The 16,125-nt window shown below is 60.5% G+C and overlaps 1 protein-coding gene across 2 annotated transcripts; it reads right to left on the minus strand.

Annotated features, from left to right (window-relative positions):
• Positions 1 to 250: 250 nt before the first annotated feature.
• LOC123350171 (galactoside alpha-(1,2)-fucosyltransferase 2-like) lies at positions 251 to 3,213 on the minus strand. Of its 2 annotated transcripts, none has more exons than XM_044988605.1 (2): positions 3,147 to 3,213; positions 251 to 1,420 (listed from the first exon to the last, which is right to left on the minus strand). In XM_044988605.1, the coding sequence occupies exon 2, from the start codon at positions 1,383 to 1,385 to the stop codon at positions 342 to 344; it is 1,044 nt and encodes a 347-aa protein (XP_044844540.1). In that variant the 5' UTR covers positions 1,386 to 1,420; positions 3,147 to 3,213; the 3' UTR covers positions 251 to 341. The 2 variants fall into 2 exon arrangements, with proteins under 2 accessions (XP_044844540.1, XP_044844539.1); XM_044988604.1 differs by lacking the exon at positions 3,147 to 3,213 and adding an exon at positions 3,104 to 3,122.
• Positions 3,214 to 16,125: the final 12,912 nt, after the last annotated feature.

Genomic DNA, 16,125 nt, shown 5'->3' on the forward strand with positions numbered 1-16,125 from the left:
GATGTCGTATCATATGGTGATGCTAATGGCTCTTTCCATTCTGCTCATATCTGAGGAGGCAGCTGAACAGCAGCTATCAAAGTGAGACATTTTAAAGTCAGCAGGTCCCAATAACTTACAGCCAAGAGTTTTAACCATTCAGCCTCATGATGGACCCATTTGGTGACTCCCAGGAGAAGGTCGGCAGAACCAACCCACAGCGTCTTGATTGCCCCTCCACCCCGCCCCCGTGCCTGACCAAGGTCCATGCTGATGCCCCCTAAACTCCCCAGGGCCGCCTACCCCAGCTGGGGGCTGGCCCACTATCCCGGCGGATCCTGCAGGCTGGATCCTTTCTGCCCCTATGTCCCACCCCGCAGCGGGGAGAGATCGGCGTCGATCCCGATCCACTCGGGCAGGAAGGCGGCCTCAGGCTTGAAGACCCGGAGGAAGGGGGAATCGGGGAGGGTGTAGTTGGCCAAGTACACAGTCTCCCCACCGACCAGGTAGCCGACCCAAATGCCGAAGGTCCCGATGGTCATGATCGTGTGGTTGCAATGGGCCAAGAGAGCAAAGTCCCTCCCCGGCGACGACTCCTTCCCGTCCCCCGAGAAATACACGTCCCCCCGCGAGGCGTCGATGTTCTCCCGGCACCACTCCATCCCGTTGCTGGTCACCACGAAGACCGGCTCCTGGTACTTGGCCCGGAAGTAGCCCATGGCCTTCTCCAGGTAGGCCTTGTCCGCCACCACCCCCTTCCAGACCTGGGGCATCACCCGGACGTAGTCCCCCCTCCGGACGTGGACACCCACGTAGGTCACGTTCTGGCGCTGCCCGCGCAGCCCGGCCAGGTACCGGTTGGCCTCCTCCTTGACGTGGTCGTGGAAGGAGAATTCCTGGAGGATCTCCTGCCGGAGGTGGTGGTAGAAGGTCCAGGAGCAGGGGTAGCCCGTCAGCCGGACGTATTTCCCCTTGATGTGCCTGTACTCCTCCGACATCCAGTCATGGAGCCCATAGTTCCTCCACGGGACGCGCCGCACCACGTCGCTGGAGAGCACGGGCAGGGTGATGCGGAAGAGCGGTGCCAGCTGCTGGTGCATCTGTGGGAGGATGTAGGCCTGGTGCCCGTTCATCTTGGCCAGGGCGTAGAGGGTGGCATATTCCCCCATCTGGTTCCCCAGGCGCCCGATGGAGTTCACGGTCCACATGCCGCGCTCCGTGGCGGGGGGTGTGGTGGGGGGCGTGGTTGGGGACCTGTCCGTGGCATTCGGGGAGGGGAGCCTCTGCCTTGCGGTGGGGAACCAGCTGCGTAGGTGCATGAGGAAGGAGAAGGTCATGATGGCCAGCAGGTAGAGGCTGAGCTGGAGGGGCCGCCGGAAGGGGACCCGGGAGTCCGGGGCAGTCATGGCTCCCAGCGGTGATGAGGGACGGAGGTCCCAGCCTGGGGAGAGGAGGAGCAGGGGAGGAGGGTGGTGAGTGGAGTGGGGGGAAGAGAGAAATGGGGGAGATGGTGTGAGGAGACGGGAGAGGGTCTCCCAGGGCCAATGACCCCCATTCCCCACAGCCCAGCCCAGGGGCCAGGGGACCCCAGCTCCAGCCGCATGTCGGGGGAGGGGAGCAGAGTCACTCAGTTTCTGGGGGGCCGAAGCCCCTTGACCCCGGATCAGCCACCAGCCGACACCGGGCCAGGCAAGAGCACTCAGAGCAACTCCCCTCCCCTCCCCCTCCCCCTCTCCCACAGTGCCCCTCACTCCCGACCCGCAGCCCCTGCTAGCCCAGCCCTGCCGGTGCCCCTCACTCCCGACCCGCAGCCCCCTGCTAGCCCAGCCCTGCCCCCCCCAGCTCTGCCAGTGCCCCTCACTCCCGACCCGCAGGCCCTGCTAGCCCGGCCCTGCCCCCCCTGTCCTGCCGGTGCCCCTCACTCCCGACCCGCAGGCCCTGCTAGCCCGGCCCTGGGCTCCCCCAGCTCTGCCGGTGCCCCTCACTCCTGACCCGCAGCCCCTGCTAGCCCAGCCCTGGGCTCCCCCAGCCCTGCCGGTGCCCCTCACTCCCGACCCGCAGCCCCTGCTAGCCCAGCCCTGGGCTCCCCCAGCCCTGCCAGTGCCCCTCACTCCCGACCCGCAGCCCCTGCTAGCCCAGCCCTGGGCTCCCCCCCAGCTCCTGTGGGTTAAGAGCAGGGTTGGGGGAGTGGGCCGGGGGGGTCGATGTGGCACTGGGCTTCATTGTGACGTCATCCCCTTTGGACCCCAACAGGCCCGGGGGTGGGGGCGGGACTGTGGGGTCCAAAGGGGATGACGGGGGTGGGGGCGGGACTGTGGGTGGCCAGGCTGGGGTGGGGGCGGGGGGTGGGGGTGGGGGGGAATTTCCTGTTCATTCTCAGATGAGATCAGATAAAAAGCCAATAAGGAAAATTCCTCCCCGGTGGAAGAAACGCTGGCGTCTGTGAGGAGCGTGACACAATCCCGGGTAGGCGCTGAGCCCTCCCCCCACCAAACCCCCCCTCCCGCCCCACAGCTGGGAATCGCCTCCCGTCCCCCCGCTCTAACCACTAGCCCCCACTCCGCTCCCAGAGCCAGAGAGAGAACCCAGGAGTCCTGGCTCCAAGCCCCCCCCCCCAGCTCTAACCACTAGGCCCCACTCCCTTCCCCCAGAGAAGGTGGAAGGTCGGCTGGGTCTATTTGTAGCTGGATTCTTTCTCCCCTCCAACCTCGCCCATGGGATTGTACCACCTGGGCCCAGAACGGGGTGGGGGTGTGAGAAGGAACAGAGGGGAGCCAAATTCTTCCCCCTCCCCCCACCCCAGATAGTTCTTCCTTCCTATTAACCCTTCGCCAGCCACTAGAAGAGACACACAAGCTGCCTTGGCTGGGGGGCTGGGAACCAGGACTCCTGGGTTCTCTCCCTGGCTCTGGGAGGGAAGTGGGATCTAGTGGTTAGAGCGGGGGGGGGGGCTGGGAGCCAGGACTCCTGGGTCCTCTATCCCCTCTCAGCAAGGATCCAGTCCCCTCTCCCATTCCCTTGTTCCAACCACCTCAGCCCAGAGATCCCCCTTCGCTGGGTGGGGCAGGACGTCCCCCGCTTCCCCTGGACTCTCTGTTCCGGCCTTCATCCCCCCACCCCCCACCTGGGCTCCCTCCTTCCATCGCTCCCAGCCCGCCCGGCCGCACCTGTCAGCAGGATGGATCCAGCCCGCGGCTGCCAGCAGGTTCCACTGCTCGGAGCACCTGGGCTCGGCTGCACCCGGCGGATGGGAGGGGATCGGAGCCCTGCCTCCAGGGGTGGGGACAGCGCTGAATTTGTGCCTTGGCGTGTCTGCCATTGGGTCTTTGCACCTCCCGGCCCCGGCACCCACAGCCCTGGCACCTCCCGGCCCTGGCACCCACAGGCCTGGCAGCTCCCGGCCCTGGCACCCACAGGCAGGGGCGGCTCTACCTTTTTGGCCGCCCCAAGCAGTCATGCGCAGGAGGCGCCCCGGAGCCGGGGCAGCAGCGGACCTCCCGCAGGCATGACTGCCGAGGGTCCGCTGGTCGCGCGGCTCGGCTGGACCTCCCGCAGCTGCGGACGGTTCGCAGGTCCGGCGGCTCTGCTGGAGCTGCCGCAGGCATGCCTGTGGGAGGTCCAGCCGAGCCGCGGGACCTGCGAACCGTCCGCAGTCATGCCCGCGGGAGGTCCACTGGAGCCGCGGGACGAGCGCCCCCTCCGCAGTCATGCCTGCGGCAGGTCCGGTCGTCCCGGGGCTCCGGTGGACCTCCCGCAGGCATGACTGCGGCAGGTCCGCCGGCCCAGCCTGCCGCCCCCCCCGGGAAAGGGCCGCCCCAGGCGGGTGCTTGCCGCGCTGGGCTGTGGAGCCGGCCCTGCCCACAGGCCTGGTACCTCCCGGCCCCGGCACCAACAGGCCTGACACTTCTGAAGTGCAGAGGTGGGGGTCTGGCTCACTGCCCCCCAGAATGGACCCGTCCGAGGGGTCCGGCTCGCGGTACCTACAAGCTCTGTTTTAGACCCTGTTCCTGTCATCGAATAAACCTCTGTGTCACTGGCTGGCTGAGAGTCACGTCTGACTGCGGAGTGGGGGTGCAGGACCCTGTGGCTTCCCCAGGACCCCCCCTGGGTGGACTCGCTGGGGGAAGCGCACGGAGGGGCAGAGGCTGCTGAATGCTCCAAGGTCAGACCCAGGAGGTGAAGCCATGGGAGCTTCTTGCCCTGGAGAGTCTGCTCCGAGGGAGAGGAGGCTCCCCAAAGTCCTGCCTGGCTTCACAGGGAGCAGGTCCAGAGCATCGCCCGGGGGCTCCGGGACAGGGAGGTAGAAGGAGAAGGGCAGTGTGACCGACCCAGAGCAGTGGGGTACAGGAGTCTGGTCGAATGCGAATATAGTGGCCACTGGATGAACAGTTTTCTGGTCCCTGAGTGACCCTTAGAGCAATCAGGAACCTGCTAGAACCAATGAAGGCCGGCAAGCTAATCAAGACACCTGGAGCCAATTAAGAACTTTCTAGACTCAATGATGGCCGGCAGGCTCATCAGGACACCTGGGTTAAAGAGGACCTGCCCTCAGTTAGTGAGGGGAGCGTGCAAGGAGCAGGGAGGGAGACGGTGCTGCTGGAGGACTGAGGAGTACAAGTGTTATCAGACACCAGGAGGAAGGTCCTGTGGTGAGGATAAAGAGGGTGCTGGGGGGAGGCCATGGGGAAGGAGCCCGGGGAGGTGTCGCTGTCACGCAGCTGCTACAGGGAACATTGTAGACAGTGGCGATCCACAGGGCCCTGGGCTGGAACCCGGAGCAGAGGGTGGGCCCGGGATCCCCCCATTCCCCCAACCCCTGATCGGACAAAGGAGGAGTTGACCTGGTCTGTGAGAAACACCAGAAGGGAAGGGCTAAATCGCAACGGGCTCTGGCCTGTTCCCGCCCCACTAGGTGGGGGACAGAGCCTGCGGGGATTGCTCTCCGGTTCCCCCGTGCTGGCCAGGGATGAGCTTAGCTGAGGGGACGGCAGGTTTGAGCCACTAGCCAAAGTGGCCAAACCGAGGGGCTGCCGTGAATCAGTGAGGCGAGCAAATCCGCCAATAAGCGCAGGACCCGCCAAGGCAGAGGAGGAACCTTGTCACAGTAGCCAGAAACTAGTGAAGCAGAACTAAGCATTTGTAACCGTCTGTGATTAATCGCTGCCAGGTGGCAGAGCAAACCGCAAAGGCCCAGCTAAGAAAACAGGAGACCGCTTGCTTCGCTCCATCCCTTACGGGGAGGTACAATTTTAAGGACGTCTAATTCATGTTGTGGTTTTATCCTAGATAAGCTCTTGTATTTTATCCGTCGGGGGGGGGAGGGGGGGTTTCGGCTGCCTTGGCTGACTCCCCAAGGGATGCATGTTCGATGAATCAATACAGGAGCCTCAGGCTGTCAGATCAAAATCAATCGTGCGGTTGATTGGCCACCGCACGGTCGAGAAGAGTGTCCCCGATGAGGTCTGTGACTTTGTGCTCACCCACAACCAGTTCAGATTTGGGGACAACTTATACCGTCAGGTCAGCGGCACCGCGACGGGTACCCACAGTATGAACAATGCTTCCTCAGCTCTCGCCCCCTGGCGCCCCACCTCCCCTTGCGCTCCATTGATGGTATCTTCATGGACCCCCGGGAAGGAGGCCCTTGAAGAATTCCACCTGGATTTCGACAATTTCCGCCCCACCATCAACCTCCGCCTGGACCAAGAGATCCACTTCCCGGACACGACAGTGCAAATAAGTGATGGTCACATAGACACCACCCTAGACCAGAAACCTACTGACCGCTTGTAACGATGCTGGTTCTGGCGGACCCGACTGAGAGTGCCAGTTCAGGACAAATTGCTGAAAGCAGGGCAGTCACCGCCCAAGGCTGGGGTTTCTTCGCACACCACGGCAAACCAAACCAGCCAGCCAGAGAGGACTTCGGTCTCACCCCGCTGGCTAAGCACAAGTCACACAAGCAGTTCCCTCAGGGCATGGCTACACTTGCAGCTGTGGAGTGCGGTGAGTTAAAGCCGCCTTCGGAGCGCACACCAGGGAAAGCGCTGCAGTCTGCCCACACTGCCAGCTGCCAGCGCACTGGCGTGGCCACATTAGCAGCTCTTGCAATGGCCACAGAGCGCAGTGCATTGTGGTCGCTATCCCAGCCTGCAAGTGGCTGCAACGTGCTTTTCAAATGGGGGGGGTGGGATGGAGTGTGACGGGGAGTGTGTTGTGTGTATGTGTGTGTGGGGGGAGAGAGTGGGTTTTGGGGGGGCTGAGAGCATGTCAGCATGCGGTCTTGTAAGTTCACACAGCAGCAGACTCCCGCCCCCGCCTCTCTCTCGCACATGCAGCATTCCACGGTAATGGTTGCTTTGTCTCGGAGCAGATAAGCAGCCGGCTGTCAGAACCGGAGCCTAGCAGTGATTACAAAACAATGACCTGAGTGGCCACTTGACTTAAGGGGATTATGGGACGATTCCGGAGGCCGATCAGAGCGCAGTGATGCAACACCCTGTTCACAATGGTGCCGCTGCGCTCCAGTGGGGGCACATCATACTCACTGCGGAGTCCGAGCGCTCTACGTGCCTGGCCGGTGTGGACGGGGAGTGAGCTAACGTGCCCGGGGCCGCTTTAATGCATTGTAACTCGTAAGCGTAGCCAAGCCCTCAGACACTCCAGTTTCCCAGTATCACCACCAGTGCCTCTCGTTATGGGGACGAATGGTTATGAAAACCAACACCCCAGTAAAAGGTTCTCCCGGTCCCAAAGGACTAAGCCCCAGACCCAGGTCAATGTACAAGTCAGATCTTACCCACAAATCACGCTGTTGCCAATCCTTTAGAATCGAAAATCTAAAGGTTTATTCATAAAAGGAAAAAGATACAGAGGTTAAATGGTTAAACTGGTTAAATGGAATCAGTTCCATACAGTCATGGCACAGTTCTCGGTTCAGGCTTGTAGCAGTGATGGAAGAAACTGCAGGTTCAAATCAAGTCTCTGGAACATCCTCATCTGGGATGGGTCATTCAGTCCTTTGTGCAGAGCTTCTGTTTGTAGCAAAGTCCCTCCAGAGGTAAGAAGCAGGATTGAAGACTGGATGGAGGAGCTGCAGCAGCTTTTTTTAGTCTCTTGTCATGGAGTCTCTGCTTTCTTTGTCCCAAAGACAAGCTGCCCATCACATGGGGTGGAAAAACCTCAGCGTTCTGTCCATAGGCAGGTCCCTGCCTGCCTTGCCGAGTCACAAGGCGTATCTGCCTTCTCTCCATGGGTCGATTGTGTAGCTGATGGTCTTTAATGGGCCATCAAGCAGGCTACGCAGAGCTCACACCAACTTGTCTGGGGTGTCTCCCAGAAGCACAGCACAAGTTTGAAATACAGACAGTACAGAGCCAATACTCATAACTTCAACTACAAAAACGATACACACACACAGACAGCATAATCATAACCAGCAAACCACAACCTTAGACACCTTATACGACTCTCTTTATACAAAATTTAATGCCACTACAGGACCTTGGTTGCAACAATGATCTATACGGTCCCAGTTCATGTCAATAACGTCACTCCCCCAACGCACAATTGATGCAGGAAGGGATGACACAAACATCACTGCCTGCAGCCCAAGAGCCCCCCATCCTCGGTTCTGTCTCGCTACAGCTAGTACTGGGTTAGCAGCCGTATCCGCGTATAACAGAAATAGTTTAGCAAAGTCACGTTCAATAACATATTGAATCTCTTTACAAACCCAAGGTAACGGTTGGTTAGCACGACAGTGGATTGGATCTGCTCTTGCTGCACGGTTCCTGTATGTCTCATGTGATCTTGCCAAGAGCTAAGGAACGGAGCTACTTGATCCATACAAGCTCTGGCAAATGTCTGGAGCCCAATTAACATCAGGTCAATGTAGATATTAATGTTGTCCATAGTACAGGAATCTTTGCATTTAGCCGGGAAAGCAATGCGGCAGCGTGCCTCAGTTTCCCTGTTCATACAGCACATCAGGTCTGGAACGGCTTTTCCCCTGTGAAAAGTTCCCAGGCTGTTTACAGGCGTTAACATTGCAACATCAGCATTACAAAGCCTTTTCACGTACAGTGTGTTTTTATGTCTCACTTTCAACATGTTCCAGGGATTTTCCAAAAGCTTCGGCCCCTTGTGCATTTATACAGTTGTGGGGAATAGCAACACATTAGTTACAAAACCCCCCATTAGCAACAACAACAAATCCATTCCAAGTGTCCATCTGCCGCTGTGTTTGTCGTGCCACAGCTTTGGCCCAATACCACTGGGGTTGGGGCATTTTAGGGTTAACCCTGTGGCTTCCCTTTGCAAAGGGAAGTTCTCTCTTTCCTCCTTCTTCTGAAGGATCAAACCCGGATTTCTCTTGCGTAAGAGAAGTCAGTGGCTGATGGGGCTGGGCTCTCTGGGCTAACAGCCATTGGCCGGTCCTGCTGCTCCCTGCCGGCCAGGTAATTTGTATCTACACCGACAGGAGCCAGTTCACCAGTTTTCGGATCCTTAACTGCTACCAATTCCGAGGCTGGGCTGCGTCTTAAAGAGACGCCGTCCGTTTTCACGAACCAGCGAGGGTCAAAGTTCTGTGGTTCTTCCCTTGCGAGCCGCTGCTGCCGCGTGGAATCAGGCGTTAAATCCCAGAGAGGAGAGTACGTGCCACGCCCTGCACTCCCACCAGCGTCACCATCTTTCCACATGCAAAACCAGGGACACGCCACGGGTGGGGGTCGGCCCCACCCACAATCTACCCCTGTTCCTCCTGTGCTCTGCCCCCACTCTGCCCCAGGTCCCACCCCCTCCCCGCTCGGCTCAGCCACCGCACCCGTCCTCACCCCTGGCCTGCGCTGGCTGCTGCGTCCCTCCTCAGTCCCCCACCCACCGCTCGCCTCCTCTCACCTGCCACTCACCTCACTCCCCTGCCAGAAACCCCCATGCCCGCCCCGAGAACCCCCACCTGCTGCACCCTTCCTCACCCCCAGCCGCCTAACCACCCGCCTCTGGCTCCCTCGCCCCCGCCTCCTCACCCTCCCGCCCACCGCTGGCTCCCTCCCCGCCCGCCTCCTCACCCTCCCGCCCACCGCTGGCTCCCTCCCCGCCCGCCTCCTCACCCTCCCGCCCACCTCTGGCTCCCTCCCCGCCCGCCTCCTCACCCTCCTGCCCGCCGCTGGCTCCCTCGCCCGCTTCCTCACCCTCCCGCCCGCCTCTGGCTCCCTCCCCGCCCGCCTCCTCACCCTCCCACCCCCCTCTGGCTCCCTCACCCCCGCCTCCTCACCCTCCCCGCCCACCTCCTCACCCTCCCACCCACCTCTGGCTCCCTCACCCCCGCCTCCTCACCCTCCCGCCCGCCTCCTCACCCTCCCACCCGGCGCTGGCTCCCTCGCCGCCTGCCTCCTCACCCTCCCGCCCGCCTCTGGCTCCCTCACCCTCCCCGCCCGCCTCCTCACCCTCCCGCCCGCCGCTGGCTCCCTCCCCGCCCGCCTCCTCACCCTCCCGCCCGGCGCTGGCTCCCTCCCCGCCCGCCTCCTCACCCTCCCGCCCGGCGCTGTGTCCCTCCGAGACCGCCTCCTCACCATCCCGCCCGCCTCTGGCTCCCTCCCCGCCCGCCTCCTCACCCTCCCGCCCGCCTCCTCACCCTCCTGCCCGCCGCTGGCTCCCTCGCCCGCTTCCTCACCCTCCCGCCCGCCACTGGCTCCCTCCCCGCCCGCCTCTGGCTCCCTCCCCGCCCGCCTCCTCACCCCCCCACCCACCTCTGGCTCCCTCACCCCCGCCTCCTCACCCTCCCCGCCCCCCTCCTCACCCTCCCCCCCCCCTCGGGCTCCCTCACCCTCCCCGCCTCCTCACCCTCCCGCCCGCCTCCTCACCCTCCCACCCGCTGCCCGCCTCCTCACCCTCCCACCCGGCGCTGGCTCCCTCGCCGCCTGCCTCCTCACCCTCCCGCCCGCCTCTGGCTCCCTCACCCTCCCCGCCCGCCTCCTCACCCTCCCGCCCGCCGCTGGCTCCCTCCCCGCCCGCCTCCTCACCCTCCCACCCGGCGCTGGCTCCCTCGCCGCCTGCCTCCTCACCCTCCCGCCCGCCTCTGGCTCCCTCCCCGCCCGCCTCCTCACCCTCCCGCCCGGCGCTGGCTCCCTCACCCTCCCCGCCCGCCTCCTCACCCTCCCGCCCGGCGCTGGCTCCCTCCCCGCCTGCCTCCTCACCCTCCCGCCCGCCGCTGGCTCCCTCACCCTCCCCGCCCGCCTCCTCACCCTCCCGCCCGGCGCTGGCTCCCTCCCCGCCTGCCTCCTCACCCTCCCGCCCGCCGCTGGCTCCCTCACCCTCCCCGCCCGCCTCCTCACCCTCCCCGCCAGCCTCCTCACCCTCCCGCCCGCTGCTGGCTCCCTCGCCCCCACCTCCTCACTGTCCTCGCCCGCCACCTGCCTCCTCACCCTCTCACCCACTGCTGGCTCCCTCGCCTCAGGCCTCCTCACCCTCCCCGCCCACCTCATCACCTTCCCGCCCACGGGGAGTCCCAGGGGTGCTTACCTGGGGTGGCTCCCAGGAAGCATCCGGCAGGTCCCTCTGCCTCCCAGGGGCAGGGCGGGTTGTGGGGTGTGCGTGTCTCTGCCCACGGCCGGTGCCTGCAGGCTTCACCCCCGCAGCTCTGATTTGGGCAGGAGGGAGCCGGGGCAGCACGCGGAGACCCCCTCCGCCTCTGCGCCTGGGGGATCTTTGGAAAGGAAAGTCAGTGGATCCCTTCACACCAGAACATTTCTGGCTGTTAGGAACTGAAACTTTCTTGATTAAATCACTGTCACGCCCTTCAGTTGCAGCAAACTGCTGGCACAGACCCCCCTGAACACTGCTCTGCTCAGTCACTACCAACTTCTGAGTTTCACTTACAGCCAGAATTACCTCTGGCCCAACCCCCTGTCAGGCAAACTCACAGACTCACTAGCTAAAAGGTCGGGCGCATTCGCCTTCCTTCCGCCACACACAAGTTCAGGAATTTTTTCCTTCTCGCTACGAGTTTTCAAACTGTCAGCAGGTAACACGATCAAATCACCTTTTGTCACGGACTCCCAGATCGTGCCCACTCCTGGCCCCGTGCGGTCCGTGGGGGGGCCCCTTTCAGGGCGACAGCCCTTCTCGGGGGCCCTCTCTCTCTTGGGGTCAGGCCCCTCGACCTCCCGGAGCTGCACCTCTCTGAGCCTCTGTCTCTCAGCCCACGCGCTCTGGATCCCCCGGGCCTCCTCACCCCCGAAGGGGCCGATGCCCCCCCCGCCCTGCTCTCTAGCCCAGAGCGACTCTCCACCAGCGTAACACAGGAGGGTTATTGAGCGTTGAACCCAGCACAGGAAACTCTCCAGCCTCAGGCCTGGCCTCCCTCAGCCCAGCACATCCCAGTCTCCCTGCAGCCAGGTGGGCTCTGCCTGCCCCCGCTCTCCAGCCCAGAGCCCCCCTGCTTCCCAGCTGGGCATCTGATACCCCCGGCCCCAAGCCCCCCTCTGTCCATTGTCTTCTCTCCAGGGAAACAGGGTCGCCTGGGCCTCCTCTCCTCTCAGCCCCCCTCTGGCCCCCTCTCGCTGGTCCCGGCTGGTCAGGTCACCGGGGTCCTGTCCCCGCAGCCCATTGTCCTCCCCCCGGCCAGAACCGGCTGCGACTCCTGAGCCGGGTCTCCAGGTCCCCAGTCGCTGGGGTCTCCATCCTCCAGGCCATTGTCCAGGGTCCCAAGTTTCCTCTCCGGTCCTCTGTACCCACAAACTCCCTCTCCCCTCCCCTCGTTAAACCAGTGACACCCGGGGACACTGAGTCCCACCCCCTGTGCGTGCAAATCATTGGAAACCCAAGGAAAACACAAGAAAAATCCCCCACTTTGTCACAGGTTGTCACTAAAATATGCGGTGGGTGTGGGAGGTGCCCAGATCCGAGCTCTCCAGAGACACTGACAAGGGAGGTGACCAGCCCGTGGGTGGGCGCCGAAGAGACGTCTGTGACAAAGTGGGAATGTTCATCATGTTTTCTCTGAACACTGTGTGGGTGCCTCAGTTTCCCCTGTGCCTTTCTTAGGCAGGGCCGGTGCAACCACCAGGTGAACCGGACAGTGGCCTAGGGCGCCAGGTGGTTGGGGGTGCCCAGGGCTGTCCTCAGGCATAGGCAGCTGCGTAGGGCACCCGAACATTTGGGGCACCACTGGGTCTTAGTGTCCACCCACCTGGTTTTCCTATCCCTGGTCTGACCCTTCCTGCAGGCTCTGAGTCTTCCTGGGAAGAGGATCTAGTAGTTAAACGAGAAAAAGCCTCCAGCCTGCCGGAGCTATCAGCACAACCCTGAGACTGTTCAAGAGCCATTCAGGGGGCAATGAAGCCATTTAACGGGCCTTTGCCAACCCCCAGGTATCTACTGTCCGTTTCTGAATGGACTGACAAAAGCAGGCGGCTCTGTGAGCTAAGAGGTGAAAACATTATCGAAAAGTTTACTCAGAACATGTTACTCTACGGGATCTTGGTTTAAAATTTGCTTTAAAAATATTTCATGAGCGAGCTGGTGAAGATTCTAAAATCACATCTCCAAAAAATCCTTGCATAGATTTTTAGATGCACAATCATCTTTAGCCTTAAATGCTGGGATCTTCAGACACAGGGTTTTTTAAATAAATCCTTCAGAAGACCCCCCCCCCCCTTAGCTAAAATACACATTTTAATTACTATAGTAAAAAAACTTACTTCCAAAGTCTTCCTGTCCTTTCTGGCCATCCATTTCTCCCTTCACCCCCTCTCTCCCTCACTGAAGGAAGCAACAGCCCTTTGCTTCCAGATAGGTGGACGAAGAGGTTCCCTTTCTTTACTTCTGACTATCTGATGAACTAGTTTTAAGAGAACCCTCCAGCAAAATCAGAACCTTAGTAAGATCTAAAATCCTTTGTTACGCCTAAAATCTTTGGAAACATCTTTTTTTAAAGTTGGTGAAATTTCCTAAACGTGTGTATTGTCACACACAATAAATCAGTGTTCCCTTTTTCTCAGAGCACTGAACATGGTTACGAACGCACTAAACCTCTGCGCCTGATTCATTTAAAATAATGTCTGGTTCAGGGAGTTAAATATGTAGCGATCTGGAATGAGTACATTTAAGAGAACATTTAAAATATAAAATCAGCTTAGAAATACTGATGAAGAAAATGTAGCACAGAGAAGAGGTGCATCATGGATTCCATAACATTGAATGTTGTATTCAGCAGGACAGCTGACTCACCCTTACTACAAAGTTTTTGCAAATAAATGTCTGACAAACTTCCGGGCATATCAAAAAACCTGCGACTGACATTTTTTTATTCCCAAGTTTCGTGCTTTTGATTAGGTACCTTCTGCACGTCCATTCTGCGTGAGGCAGAGGGTCCAGGGGTCTCTGCGGGGAACTGCGACTCTCCGCCACCGGGAGGCGGGCCGGGCGTCTTGTTATTCTTTCTGCCCTGTCCCTCCACCCCTGCCCCCGCCAGGCTGCAAGCTCAGGCCGCCATGGGGCATAGAGGCACCAGTTTAATAATACTCCGTTGGGCCCCATAAATCCTAAGGACGGCCCTGGGGGCGTTAAAAAGCGGTGCCCTGGCTCGGCAGGGAGGAGTCGCCTTCCAGAGGCACCCGAGGGCCAGGGCGTCGGCTTGTGGGGGCGGTGAGCCTCAGCGATGGAGGAGCCGGCGCGGCGCAGGAGCCCTGCAAAGGCGGCAGCAGCGCTAGTGGGGAGCAGCCGCACCCCCCCGCTCCTCCTGCCCAGGCTGTGCCCTGGCACCTCCCCGGGGGCTCCTGCAGGCTGCAGCAGATGCATGTGGGTGCCGGCCCCCACGCACCCCCCAGCTCCCCCCTTGCCATGCTCGGGCTCTGCGGCTCCTGGGCATGTGAGCTGCTGTCGGGGTGCGGGGCCCTGAGCCTGCTCCGGGAGGGGCAGCAGCGGCAGCGGCTCACACTCCCGGGAGCCGCAGAACCCGAGCGCGGTGAGGGGGGAGCCGGGGGGGGGCGGTGCACAGGGGCCTCTGCCCACATGCATCCGCTGCAGGAGCCCCCAGAAGGCAGCTCCTCCCTGCCGAGCTGCTGCAGCAGCCCAAGCCCGGCAAAGCCAGTGAGTGGACTCGGGGCGGGGGCCGCCGGGGTGGGGAGGGCTCACGGGGGGGCTCTGCACCCTCCAGGGGAGTTCTGGGGGCGGGGAGGGGGGAACCTGGTCTGGGGAGCAGCCCCTGGGCACGGCTGGCCCCTGGGGTTTATAAAGGGATTTGCCCCTCAGTGAACTGATGTTATGGCGGGGAGGGTGGGGGGGCTGCAAGGTGGAAGTTTCGCCTGGGGCACAAAATATCCCTGCACCGGCCCTGTTCTTAGGTATCTAGGGGGTGGGATAAGGGGGTGTGGTTGGTGCAGAGCCCTAGCGGGCCAGTGCGATGGCGTCTGCACAGAATGGCCGACACTCTGTCTCCTGGCAACTAATGGCGGGCCCCCCCCCCCCCCCCCCGTCTGCAAAGGTGCCAGCTGAAGGTGCTGGAGAACAAAGAGGTCAGGTGACCTCCTGGCCCGGGAAAGAGACCCAGGCCAGAGGAGGGGCTGGGGAGTTTCAGTTTGGAGCTGGCTGGGGAAATGGGAGGGGGCAGACGGGGCTCTGGCCTCTCTGCCCCAAGCTGGACCTGACTCAGGGGTCCTGTTCTCTGTACCTACAAGCTCTGTTTTGGACCCTGTTCCTGTCGTCTAATAAACCTTCTGTTTTACTGGCCGGCTGAGAGTCACGTCTGACTGACTTTGTAGAGAGCAGTTCCGGAGCATCACCCGGTGACTCCACGACAACGTCACCAGCCCTCGTCCTGCCCGGGAGTTACAATTCGATGACTCACTCACTCACAGGAGACACAGCGGCATTTCGGCGGGTGCTTGACCGCCGGCCAGGACGCGGGCTCATTTAGATGCCCCCGCAGGCGCCATGGCATCTAAGAGCGTTGAGAGTTTTACTCCTGGGGGAATTCTGCGCCAAAAAAAATGGAAAATTCTGCGCACAATATTTTAAAATTCTACAAAATGCTGCATATTTTCTTTTTCAAAATAACACACGATAATCCCACCACTTTCAATTATTTTTCGGTCATTTATTTCAAAATACCGGTCAGCAAGTAGATCTGTAACACTACAGATAACAAAAAAAGATGCAGGAAATGTTTTTTTGACCGATCGATTCCTTACTATATATATTCATACCGAACGCGGAGTAATCATTCAGAACCCTATTTCCCGCCCGCCTCAGAAGCAGTGCAAAGGCTGGGGGCAGTCAGGGGTAACGGAGGAGCTGAGGGAGAAGGAAGTAAATTGCTAGGAAGGCGCCTGGGTGTGACCTTGAAGCTTTGTTGGGTATGGATGGGAAAAGTATGGCACAGTTTTCTTCCCCCACGCAGACCCTGGCTGACCCCTAACCTCTCCCATTCAGTCAGGCACATCTGCCCCTGTCCCCGTGTGTTCCAGCACCCCCATGTGTCCTTGCATCTCCTCTCCACATGTGTCCCTCCGCCCGCACTCAGACACCCCCCCATCCCCATGTGGCCCTGCACCCCCTCTCCCTGTCCCTATGTGTCCCTGTCCTCCCTCCCACATTACCATGTGGTCCTGAGCCTCCCTCCCCCCGTAGCCCTGCACCTTCACTACCATTAAGTCCCTGCCCCAGTCTGTCCTCCCCCACTACCCCTTATGAGCCCCTGTCTGAACCCCAGATGCCCACGCTGTCTGTCTCCCCATAGCCCCCGTCTCCTGACAGGCATTGCAAAGAAGGCTGGCTCTTTCTCTTCCCTAGCTGGCCAGGAGCTGCAGCTTTGTACTATCACCACTGCGCCCTCTGGTGGGCAAAGGGTGGAACTGCAGAAGTTATTTTCTGCTGGAAGCTGCCGCTGTTCTTGCGCCACATCGCCCTCTGGAGGGCAAATGGTGGAACTGCAGCAACCTATTGGCAGAAGCTTTTTTTCTATGCAAAAAATTAAAAATATGAACGGCTCATTAATTATGCACATGCGCAGTAGCGCAGAATTCCCCCAGGAGTAGAGTTTAGACTGTGCGCTTATATTTCATCTTCTTTCGGTAACTAACGCTGACTTTTTGCCTATTACTTAGAATCACTTAAAATCTCTCTTTTGCAGTCGATAAACTC

This window comes from Mauremys mutica, chromosome 15, assembly GCF_020497125.1.
Source record: "Mauremys mutica isolate MM-2020 ecotype Southern chromosome 15, ASM2049712v1, whole genome shotgun sequence".
Lineage (NCBI taxonomy): Eukaryota > Metazoa > Chordata > Testudines > Geoemydidae > Mauremys > Mauremys mutica.